The sequence below is a fragment of the Odocoileus virginianus genome, chromosome 2 (assembly GCF_023699985.2).
Source record: "Odocoileus virginianus isolate 20LAN1187 ecotype Illinois chromosome 2, Ovbor_1.2, whole genome shotgun sequence".
Taxonomy (NCBI): Eukaryota; Metazoa; Chordata; class Mammalia; order Artiodactyla; family Cervidae; genus Odocoileus; species Odocoileus virginianus.
In genome coordinates this window covers 93,071,090-93,083,352 of record NC_069675.1, presented here as the reverse complement: position 1 = coordinate 93,083,352, position 12,263 = coordinate 93,071,090, and the positions used below count along the sequence as shown (strand labels likewise).

The 12,263-nt window shown below is 51.6% G+C and overlaps 1 protein-coding gene across 14 annotated transcripts in view; it reads right to left on the bottom strand.

Annotated features, from left to right (window-relative positions):
• Positions 1–12,263, bottom strand: part of RALGPS1 (Ral GEF with PH domain and SH3 binding motif 1) — a 299,761-nt gene that overhangs the window by 168,592 nt on the left and 118,906 nt on the right. For all 14 annotated transcript variants that reach the window (XM_070453045.1, XM_070453044.1, XM_070453049.1 and 11 more), the window contains 2 exons: positions 10,597–10,686; positions 7,809–7,901 (listed from right to left, as the gene is read on the bottom strand). In XM_070453045.1, the coding sequence (XP_070309146.1) occupies positions 7,809–7,901; positions 10,597–10,686 (183 nt within the window). The remainder of the gene's footprint in view (positions 1–7,808; positions 7,902–10,596; positions 10,687–12,263) is intronic.

The following is a 12,263-nucleotide window of genomic DNA, read 5'->3' as shown; positions in this document are numbered from 1 at the left end:
TTAAAAAGTTGATACAAATGAATTTATTTCCAAAACAGAAAGAGACTCACAGACCCAGAAAACAACTTCATAGTTACCAAAGGGGATAGAGGCGGTGGGGAGAGGGGGGAGAAAAAAAGAAAAAGAAAAGAAGTCTCATACAATTTCATGTTAACTTGTTCACTAATTATACAATAAAATTGCTGGAATACTTTTTTTTCCCCTTTATTTTTTATCAGTTGGAGGCTAATTACTTTACAATATTGTAGTGGCTTTTGCCATACATTGACATGAATCAGCCATGGATTTACAAGTATTCCCCATCCTGAACCCCTCTCCCACCTCCCTCCCCATCCCATCCCTCTGGGTCATCCCAGTGCACCAGCCCTGAGCACTTGTCTCATGCATCCAACCTGGAGTGGTGATCTGTTTCACACTTGATAATATACATGTTTCGATGCTTTTCTCTCAGATCATCCCACCCTCGCCTTCTCCCATAGAGTCCAAAAGTCTGTTCTAATCATCTGTGTCTCTTTTTCTGTCTTGCATATAGGGTTATCATTACCATCTTTCTAAATTCCACATATATGCATTAGTGGAATACTTTCTTAAGGAAAAAAAAAACACAGTTACATCAGAGCATCATGCTCTGGATGAGTAGTGGGTAGAGACCACCCCCCACCCAAAGGATGGGGGGTGGTACTAAAAACTGTCTTTAATCAGGCAAGTGAAAACACCAGAACTGTGTCGGACGATCATTCCATGAACAAACAGCATGAGAAAGAGTGAGACCAGAAGCAAGAGAACCACTAGAAAATGATGATGTTATCAGGTCATAAATCAGAGGACCAGGCTTACAGGGACGGTGGTCTCTGCCAGTCCATTTGAGAACAGTCAAGAAAAGTTGAAAGTAATAATAATAATAAAAGCAGCAGCAGCAGCTAATACTTATCTGGTCCTTGCTATGTGGCAGGCATAGTATGAAACATTTTTTTCACATATTTACTCATTTAACCCTTGCCCTAAGAGGAAGATCCAAGGCTGGCTGAGCCTGGGAGTCTGATTCAAGAGTCTACACTCCTAACCTCCACAGGACACTACCCCTCATTTCTTGGTCATGTGGGCTGAGAGCCAAGAGCTACCTACCTGAAGTACAGGCTGAGGTGGCATTTTCTCATAGGGACTTTTTCCACCTGTGTTCCCTTGGGGCTCCCCCAGCCCGGCCAGAGATATTCCAACGGGGGACACTTGCTGGCTCTCTGATTCTGGTGAGCAGCTGAGTTCCAGCCTGCCATAGCGGGCATTAGAACCCTTGCCCCCGACAGTTGGCAAGGTCTCCATACAGCAAGTTCTCTGCACTCTGTTCCCTGTGCTGACTCTGAGAGCATTCTCTATTTCTAGCACATGGTGACTTCCCTTTCTTGGCTTCTGGCTCAGCATTGCTTCTTGGTTTATAATTTGGTTTATTTGTGTGTGAGTTTGCAGCGGGTGATTGGGAGGGAGGAAAGCACTTACTGCTCATCTGCCCAGTCTACCATATTGCCTCAAAGTCCAAGTAGGTCTGCTCAGAAAGCCTGGAACTAACCAGTACTTTCTGGAACCAGACTTTGATTTCAGACACGCCAGGGGTGAGCTGTCAGAGAAACATGGGAGAAGAGGGCTTGTGGAGCCAGCATGGGAACGCAGGTGTAGGGCTAGAGAGAGGGACTGGGATGAGCGCTAGGAAGCAGCCTCCACAGGGGCACGGTGGAGAAGACAGATGGGGCTGTCCAAGCTGGGAAGACCCCATGGGACAGGACTTGGATCAGGAAAGGCGAGAGCTGGGCCAGAGCCCCGCCGGACACTTACAGCCCGTGGGCGAGAGGGACAAAAGCGGTCAGGGAGGAGCCAACTGTCAGAATGTGGTGGGCGTGGGGGTGGGAAAGGGAATAAGTTGCGTGAAGAGAGATGTTTCAGGAAGGGGGTGGCAGATGCTGTGGCAAAGTGAAGGCAGACGAGGGTACAGACATCAGCAGAACTCCTGAGAGCAGAGCGGCGGGGAGGGACGGGTGATGAGTCATCAGAGGATGTCCTCTCCTCCCCCACCTCGCCTCCCACCTGAGCCATCGCTCAGGAAAGCCTGAGACAGCCCTGCCCATCACGATGTCCTCCACAGCACCTGAGGGGGCACTCCATCAGACACAGAGGGGAGAGGCACCTCCCGCATGAAAGATGCAAATCTGAAATACACGGACGCCACCACCCATCCGCCTTCCTGGCATACCCACTCAACGACCCTGTGCCCCCAGATGCCTGAAGTGAGACTCCTGCTCCCAGGCGGGTCCCCTCCAGGCCACGGCCCTACAGACCAGGCCTCCTGACCCATCGGCTGTGACTTCCTCCCAGCGGAGTTCTTCAGTTTTCACTGTGCTGCTGCAGACGGGTCAGACTCTCTGGATCAATTCAGTAGGAAAGAGCGAATCACGACAGGAACGTGTACACAGCAAGCAGAGAGAGAGAGAGAGTGTGTGTGTGTGTGTGTGTGTGTGTATAGCACATGCTGTAATTAAAGAGTGACTCGCCCATACTCCGGGCACTCCATACCCCCAGCTCTCTCCTGGGTAAGCCCAGTTCCGCTTGGGTCCACCCGGGTCTGAGAAAAGGCCTCACCCTCGTCCCAGCCGTTGTTGCTGTCATTCGGTCGCTCAGTTGTGTCTGACTCTTTGCGACCCCACAGACTGCAGCACGCCAGGCTTCCCTGTCCTCCATACAGACCCCTGTCCCGTGGGGTCTCCCTGGCTTGGAAAGCCCCATCTCTCTTCTCTGTGCCCCAGTGGTGGCCGCCTCCTTGAGCTCAACCCAATCTCTCTCTAGCCCGAGGCCTGCATTCCCAGCTGCTCAGGCCTCAAACCTGGGAACCGCCCTCCAGTCCCCTTCTTTCTTCATCTCTGACAGCCCATCCTTCACAAATCCTGCCACCTCTGTCTTCAGAATGCCTCCCCTCTCAGTTTCCTTCTCTCCCGTGCACTGCCACCACCCCAATTTAGCCAGCGTTGGCTCACTCCTGGATTCTGCCCTAACCCCTAACTCAGCCTCGTTTCCACTCTTGCCCCACCCTGAAACTCCTCCACAATTTGCTTTTCACAGAGTGCATTCGCGCTCCATCGCTTCAGTCATGTCCAACTCTTTGCAACCCTGTGGACTGTAGCCTGCCAGGGTCCTCTGTCCATGGGATTGTCCAGGCAAGAACACTAGAGTGAGTTGCCATGCCTTATTCCAGGGGATCTTCCCGACCCAGGGATAGAACCCGAGTCTCTTAACCATCTCCTGCATTGACAGGTGGGTTCTTCACCACTAGTGTCACCTGGGAAGCTACAGAGTTGAAACATTAATTTTAAAAAACAAAACACAAAAAGCAACTGTGAACCAGATCGTGTCTGTCTCCTGTTTGAACTTCTCTTCAGGCTGAGCCCCTCCCCAGTGGCCCCGCAGCCCGCCTACAGTATCCTCACGATGTCCCCCAGGCCCACTGTGCTCCGGCCACACTGGCTGTGGAGTTTCTTCCACCACGATCTCTGCACCGGCCGTGCCCATATCTTGGTGCGGCTGACTCCCTCTTGTCACTCAGGTCTGAGAGAGGCATTCCCTGAACTCTCAGTTGATTCCTACCGGTCCTCCTCTTTGGGTCTTCAGCATCACTTTTATTCCCATCTGACACCTCTTGGTTCATTACTTCATGCATTCAACACATATTTATTGATCACTTCCCACACCAGCCAGATTAGGCATGTGTTTAATCTCCCTCAAAAACACAGTGCTTCCTTGGATAACATTAAAGCCCATGAGACAGGGGCTTTGACCATAGCCTAAGGGCCTGGCATGGAGGAGGCAGGGTGGGGGAGTTTGATAAATACTTGGTTTGCAGAAATGAATAAGAGCCATATGGTACGTGTGCTCAGGAAATCAGAGCTAGCCGATAGGACTTCTTGCTTATGTCTCATGGCTTTGAGGTAGCCGATATTCCAAAGTGGGCCCGGCTCTGGGATAAATCAGACCCTGTCTGCACTTGCCGGGGCCAGCAGAAGGTGATTCCCTCCCTGTCTGCACAACAGATCAGCCTTTATGAAGGGCTTACTATGTGTGGGCCTGTGCGCAAGGTCAGCCTCTGTCTTGTCACAGATCACCAAGCCACTGGTACTCAGTAGCCAGACCAGCAGGCTGCCCTGCCCACCCAGTAATGATCAGCTGGCCCTCACTGAAGGCCGTCCGCGGGGAAATCAAGTGGCAGGTCTCTTCTCACTCCTGTGACCCCCTTCCACCCAGGTTTCACAGATAGCCAGGGTTTCAAGGGAGCCCAGGGACAGCACTCAGGGAGCTGGTCACACCCTGTCCCCAGGGGCCGGTGTGCCAACCTCCCATCTCCAGCCCCACTTCCCAGACAGTGTGGGTGCCTGTTCTTCCTTGCCCTGGGCCCTGCCTGATTCCAACATCAAGTTCTATCACAGACAGGAAATCCAGCAAACAGACAAGGATGTGGACTATGTGTCCAGCGAGGCAGAGCTACGCTGCGTTGGCTCTGGCACTCACCAGCTCCCTGATATTGGGCAGGTCACAGGAAGCCTCAGCTTCCGTCTCTGAACAATGACGCCTATTAAAGCACTGACCTTGGGGCTCCTACAGTGGGTGTGCCTGCTCACCCTGTCCTGTGGGCCCATGAGTTCTCACCAGCCCCATATCAAGGGACAGGTGCGGGCATTTCAATAGCTAATCTCATTAGCAGGAAAACAAGTAGCAAAAGAAGGATGCAATTGAACACAACAAATGCATAGTAGTCAAAACGACCCACTGTAAACTCAACTGGGCACTGGGGATACAGAGCAAATATCCAACTTCATCAAGAAGGAAGGCAGTCAAAGAGGGAGGCCAGCCTGTGAGCAGCGCTGGCTGAACGGCGGGCTTGCCCAGAGCAAACAGCTCCCCACACATGGCCTTGGAGACGTCGTGCTGTGATCCACACCATGTGTATCAGCTCCTCTCTCCCCGACACAACTGCTGGCAGCTGCTATATTTATCTCCTAGGAAGCTGCAACACCCCCTCTTTTACCCTGGTAAGCAGCCCTCCGTAACGAAGAAAACAATCCTAGTCCTCAGTCCTTAGGAAGTCATGGGGAGATTTCTTAGAAAAATAACAGCTGTTGCTGCCCTGGGTCCCTGCCCTTCAGTGACACACAATCTCAGCTTCCTGGCCTATCCCAAGTTCCCACCATCTAGATGCCCACTGAGAGGTCAAAGTCAGGGCCAATCCCAGGGACTGAGTGGGAGTGGGCAGCAGAAGCCACATTCTAATCAAGGAGTAAGTGACCAAAAGGCGGCCTCCAAGGCCTGGCTACAGCTCCCTGCCTCACTGTGTCTCCTCCCTGGGGCCCTCCAACTTCCCTTCCCCAGATCAAGGGACAAGCAGGGAGGAGGAAAACAGCTCTTTCCTGGCAACATTTCCCGAGCTAATCTCATTACCAGAAATGAATGGCAAAAGAAGGATGAACCCCAGAGGCCAGCGGCCCAGGCAGTAGCAGCCGCAGCCAGAACAGAGGCTCCATGGCCTGGGGCAGCACCGAGAGTCTGCTTATCTCATCTTCCAGGTTCCTATCCGAGTGCTGCGGATGAAGGGAACAAGAAAACAGGACCCCTCTCTTTTTCTGAGTGCCAAGAGGCCGTGGGTGCTGTCTTTCTTGCTGAGCTCCGTGGGGTGTGGTGGTGACGCACGGAGACTCTGAAACAGACTGTTGAGTTTGGTTTCTGCTCTGCCTCTGGGCCGGGGAACCCTGCATGTCCTCCCACTGCCCTGCACCTCCGTCTCCTCATCTGTAATTGAGAACACTGACAACAGTGCTGGCCTCAACCGGGAGTTGTCAAGAGGAAATGAGTTAATACAGGGAAAGCTTTTAGGGCACCACTTGGCAGATCTGTAAGGAAGAACAGCTGACCCCTGTGGCCTGGAAGGGAGTCAGGTGAGGAAGCTCAGGTTTTCAAATGGGTCCTGGGTGGATATTGCATTCCCGGCTCCCTGGGGAGCGGTGGGAGATTTGTTTTCATACATAGCCGTGACAACTGGCCACCGTGGCGCAGGGCTCTGTCGATCCACAGGGAGCGGTCCTGGGTGCTGCTCTGGCCTGACGCTGCCCCACCATCCAGGGCAGGGCACGGCACCCTGGGGAGAATGCTGGCCAAAACTCCATGGACAGGTCCTGCCCATCCGTGACTGGGTGGCATCTCTGTGCCGGACCCTGAGCCACCCTGGTCCCTTGTGCACTGACCCCCTGCTGCCCTCACTGACTGTGCCACTTACAGGGATCACGGAGAGTCCCTGTGTTACTGACAGTAAGCTCTGTGCACCATGAGAATCATCATTCCTTCTTCCGGGCCCACACATAGCTCCCAGCAGTCCAAGAAACAATAGCAGCATCTAAATGATGGAAAATTCATTTGAGAAAGAATCTCCAAGCAACTTTTGAAAAAAGTCTCAGGACTCAGATGCACTCGGGGAAATCACAGGGCTGGCAGCAACCACAAGGACCAGTGGCTTCCAAACTTGCTTCTGACCTCCAAAGCCATTGCTCAACTCAAGTTCACCCAGAAGCCCAGGACGTAAAACTGATACAGCTGAGCTGCTCTGGCAGGAATCGTGCCCAGGCGGCCTGCTGGACGCCCTCCCGCCTCTGCCCCAGGCCCTGCTGGCCTCAAGGCAGCTCCAAGGAGCCCCTGGGCTCCCCGAAGCACTGGTGGAACACCACAGATTCAGGCCAAGCTCTCTGAGTAGACATGAAGAGACGAGTGCCACAGAGTCACTCTGCACAGATGGTGCCTGAACACAGACCTGGTTTTCTGATTCCGGGCTAACACCTCTCGCTCCACTTTGCTGTGGCTTCATCTATGGAAAACTGCAATTTAAAGAAACAAGGCTCACTTCTGATCACCTACAACATAATCCCTAAGTATTTTACAGGCCCCTGAACCAGCCAAGTCTGAAACAGAGCCCAACCCTGCAGGCTGGCAGAGAGGAGTTCGGAAATGAGCTGCGGAGGCACAGCTGATGGTTCCACACACTTTCCTTCAGCTCTGTGGGACTAAATGGGTCTCGAAAGGCTGGGCTGTGCAGCCAACAGAGACCCCGGACCAGGAGGGGAGACCCCGGACCAGGAGGGGAGACGCCGGTCCAGGTGGGCCAGGAGGTGAATGCTAATGAGAGGTGGAGAGCCATGACTTCCCCCCCGTCAGGCGCGGTGCCAAGCTCGGGAGGATAAAGAGGCCTGAGATATTTTTAAAGTATTTTTACAGCAGAAAAACTTTCCTACAGACTCAATTATATAACGCTCAGACTCCACCTCTGAGCTGAAATTATCCATGGCCTTCAGGGAAAAAAAAAAAATCATTTTTCCCTACATGAGGGTCACAGGTTTCTTCAGAGAAACTCTTGAGATGTACGGTCAGCAGCCCTGGGGCAATTGCAAACCATCAGCCTGGAGGACTTCCCCAGGGGCAGTTTGGGACCGGGGGAGCAATCATTACACCACTGACCCCACCGTCATACGTGATGCTATCAGGTCCAGGAGGGGCCACTCTAGGGGTCCTTCTGACCCCAGCCACACTGGCATCCTCTCAGCATCCCTGTCCCAGAACGGGGTCGAGGTCACTGAAGCGGAGTGTGGCCAGGGGACACAATTAACCCACAGTCATCCTGTGTTGGCAGCAAATGGCAGACCGAGAAAGGCTTCTGGGCCTCAGGAATGGAGAACCTCACCCAAGAAATGACAGTCCAGATGGAAGGAACAGTCTTAGGGAGATTAACTTACAGCCCAGGTTTTCGTCAGCCTGAAGATGGGCGCGCTCTGCAATGCTGACACCACAGACATGAGAGAATGAAGGTTGTTGAGTTCTAGAAGTTTCTGGGGGGTGGGAAAGATATGGAATTGATTATTATGCTGCTATAAACAACAGACCAAAAACATGCTGAAGTGTTACCAAATGCTGTCATATTCATGAAATTCAATTATACTTAAAAATATCTCATGTAGAAAATATAGTTCTAGGAAGTTCATAGAAACCATATGCTCTTTTTCTGTCAAATTGTCAAAAGGTGAGTGTGCATCTGAAACATGTGCCAAATTGCATAAGCTGACTAGTCTGGCTGCTGGACAGAAACATGGCCTGGGATGAGGTTTGATAGTGTCCTTTCTGTTCCTTTTTTAGATGAATCTCAACTGTCCCAGCAGGCTTCTGTAAACTGAAACCCCCACTGTGCCAACAATATCAACGTGGGTCTTCTGTGATCACCTTCATACCAGGCACGAGGGAGGCTGAGGAAAGATGTTATCAATCTGCTGGGAACACAGCGCTCCAGCTTCCCAGACACTGGACCACACTCCCCTGAATCAGACCCCAAATGAGTGAGAACATTTGGATTTAATTCCATCTCAGACAAGTTCCTCACCACGAGAGTGAGGTTAAGCACAGAAAAATGTAATTGCTCTGCTCTCGGTTTTACACTGGGGAAAAACCTGCTATCAGGACCCGGGTTCCCCTTCTCACTCTTGGGAGTCAGTGAAGGCTGTGTAGCTGGCTGGCTCCATGGGACCAAGAGGTCTGGTGCCAACTTCGGTTCCCACTAGAGGTGTGTCCTTTGGCAAGTTACCTAAGCCTTCTGAGCCTCCACATCTTCAGACTTAAAACAAGGAAGGTAATCACAGAGCCTCCGCTGCATGGGCCATGCATATAACCTGCTTGACCACGACCTTCCATCAGGAATAGCATGTAGTGCAGTGTGGGCTGCCCGTTCTCCATTAGGAAGACCTGGCCCCAACCCTACCCCTTCCTCATCACTTGTCGCGGGTGCTTCCAAGCTCTGGTGCCGCTCCCTCTAGTACGTCTTTCCTGACCATGCTCCCAAGCCTAGGAGGCAGAAACCCCCCACCTGTGTGTTCCCACAGCAGCCTGCACATCTCCTCAGTGCCCTGGACTAGATTCCGCTCTCACCTGCCCCTCTCTCACCCGGGACCGTGTGTTCCCTGAGACCTGGGGTGAAGTGGGGTCTACCATCACAGCCCTTGGACCTAGTACAGCACAGGGCAGGGCCTAGAAAATGAGCAAATACGTGATGAGGACTACGCCTAGTCCTCACAGCTGTTCCTACCCGGGGATTTCTCCCTTACCACACTAGTGACTGCTGTATTTCACACATCTGTAACACTCCCTAACTGCTTCCTGTGGGTAATAATAGATCCTCTGAGGGAGCCGAATTTCATCCTTTGTATCTGAATTGCTGTGCTTGTCACAGGATTCCTTTTAGAGCTGAAGGTCCTCTGGGAGATTATCTAATCCACTTCTTTCATTTTATAGATGGAAAACCAAGGCCCAGAGAAAAGAGGGGCTCACACAAGACACACTTGGGGCACACAGCATCAGCATGACGGCCTGCCACCAGGAAATGGCAGAGCTTAAGGAGGGATCGTTGCAGGCCCCTCAGGTGGGGACTGTAAACTTCCAAACTGAAAGCACCAGGTGGGCTGGAACTCCATCCCACTTTCTCTCGTAGCCCAGCAAGAACTCATCGACAGCAACAAGTACCACTAAGCCCAGTACAGTTCCAGGTACTTCAGGACGTAAAAGTGTCCGTGCCCCTGCATACTTACAGCCGGATGCACTTAACCTTGCTGTGAGGGACAGAGACATGCTCCGACTGACTCACCGTGGGGCCTGGGCATGGACACCCACCTCTCTAAGGCTCCCCTTTCTCCTCTGGAAATGGGATGATAATAATGTGTGTCAAATGCAATTATTTCTGTACAGCAGCCACTATGGGGCCTGGCCAGAGAGGGGCTGTACTATAGGTGAGCTGGCCTAGGACCCGCCGGGAAGACAACAGGCACACACAGGAAGCAGGCAGTGAGCCACACAGAACGATGCTCTGCTGAGGCGCGAGCCCTGTGGTCAGGGATGGTGGGCTGGGAGGAGCTGGCAGGACCATGTTAAGCGATGAGAGTGGTCCAGGAAGGACCATGGGATCACAGCCTGGGCTGGCAGAGATGAAGGAATAGGAGGGAAAAGGTGGGGTGGAGACGTGGGCCTGCTGCCCAGACACTGGCCAGGACTGATCCCATCCGAGCAGGGTCAGGAGATGGGAGTGGGGCAGAGGGGTCATCAGGCCAGGCCTCGAGCACAGGATGGGGTGCGTAAGTTCTGCTGACTGGGGGCAAATTGTGCAGGATATGATGGTAGCACAACCACTGATGCTGAGAGCCATCAGCACTGGCTGGATCTGAATAGGAGGGGGAACAGATCCCAGGGGTATCCCTTGGGGGCCCGTGGAGAGTCTGTGAAAGGCCAGCTTATAAAGGATGGTTGGCTGCCAAAATCACAGGGCAGAGAGCACCTGCCTGTGAGCACACAGGGGCTGGGAGGCCACGTAGGCGGTCAGGCTGGTTCCACAGCTGTCTCTGCCTGGGGAAGTCAGGTCACTGCCCCCTGGTCTGAACCCTGCTCCGCAGATCCACAGCAAACTAGCTCCCGAAGTACCAAGGAAACACATTTCTGAGACAAAAAAGATAGGACAGGAAGGAAAGAAGTAATAATAAAACAGCTTACCTTGGCTATTTTCACAAAATGGCTCAGGATTTCTGCCCTTATTTTTAAAGTCTGTGCTGTTAGAATTTCTCGTACAACCCAAAAACTGACCTGGAGAGTCAAACAGAGACACACACAGACACACACACACACCAAAAACATTGTTAAATGCCAGGCCACCTAAGTTGCCCTGCCTACCACTTCCGTGGGACTTCCAGGAGGTGGGGAGAACACACCCTAGAGCTGAGGAGGTTCAGGGTTTCTTTATGACACCCAACCTTGCATTGGGGGTGTCCCTGTTGTCAGCACCAGCTCTCCAACACACACAGCGATGCTGAGAGCAGAAAGTATGTCCATCCTCGTCAAGGGGACCTCCTGGGCCTCCATGACACATGGGTCTCCCCGAAGGGGGTGCAGGGAATTTTGAGACGAATCAGACAGGATTCTTGCTCAGGAGGAGACAACAGATGGATGGATGGATGGTTGGATGGATGGATGGATGGATGGATGGATGGTTGGATGGACGAATGGACAAATGGCAGACAAAGGGATATGCATGCTGGCAGTACCATCCATGAGATCCACATCCCCATCCAGACCCAAGGCAAGAAGGACTCAGCTGTATATGAACAATCGCAACCAATTTAATTTTCCAGAAGAGGTTTGCCCAATCATTTATGTGATACAAAACATCTCTCAAAGTTCTGTAAAGCAATGCAGTTTAAAGGACACATTTTTCTGCAGACAGCATATGCCAAAAGGATATACTGGTACTTTGGGTTCAGAATATCATTCACACTTGACCATCTCCGAGCCCCTGAGTCCTCTGGTAGGAACAAGAAAGTCATCCACCAGGGTCTAGTTGACTCAATGAAATAGGAGGGGCTTTCATGCCAAGAAACACTGGGCAGTGGTTTGTTTCCCTGTTTATGTTTCACGACTATAAGAACAGTTTTTTGTGAAACGCGGATACCCAAGAGAGCAATGACGGCACCACAAAGAAAGGAGAGACGGACAGAGCGCGGGGGGTGCATGGAATGAAGAGGGACGCTAGGCATCTAAAACCTCTACACTGTACAAAGAGTCAAATAGTTAGGAATGCTCCAGAGTTAACAAAGCATGTTTACTGCTGTCACCACATGCCTGCTCTTTACTGAAATACTGTTAACTTTCCAGTGAGAAAACAAGAAAGGATTAACCAAGGATAAAAATTTGGTTTCTTATATTAAGCAGGAATATTATAGAAAAGTTTTCTCTGTGTAATTATCTGTGGTTGCCTCCAGGACATGCCTGGGTTTCCATAGAATCATTTTTTCCAAGGAACTGCCTAAAATTAAGTTCAGACTCAAATGTTTACTAGCCGGTTACGGAAGAAAGATTTTCTTGATACTAAATGATATGCCCATAAACCTTATATTTTAATACATGCATACTTTTATGCCACATAAATCTCAAGTGTGACAGTTTATATGTAGAATTTAATAGATGCTTATGTGCCAAAAAATCACACATATTTAATTACAAAATATGGCAGAGCTGGCTCTGATCTGCAGCACATGGTGTGCAGGGGCAACTCTGGATCAGTTCAGTTCAGCAGACTTTCCCAAAGCCCTTACTGTGTGCTCCAGGCACTGTGAGTCCCAGACCTGTCTGCCCTTGCCTGACACAGAGGAGACCGAAGGAGGCAG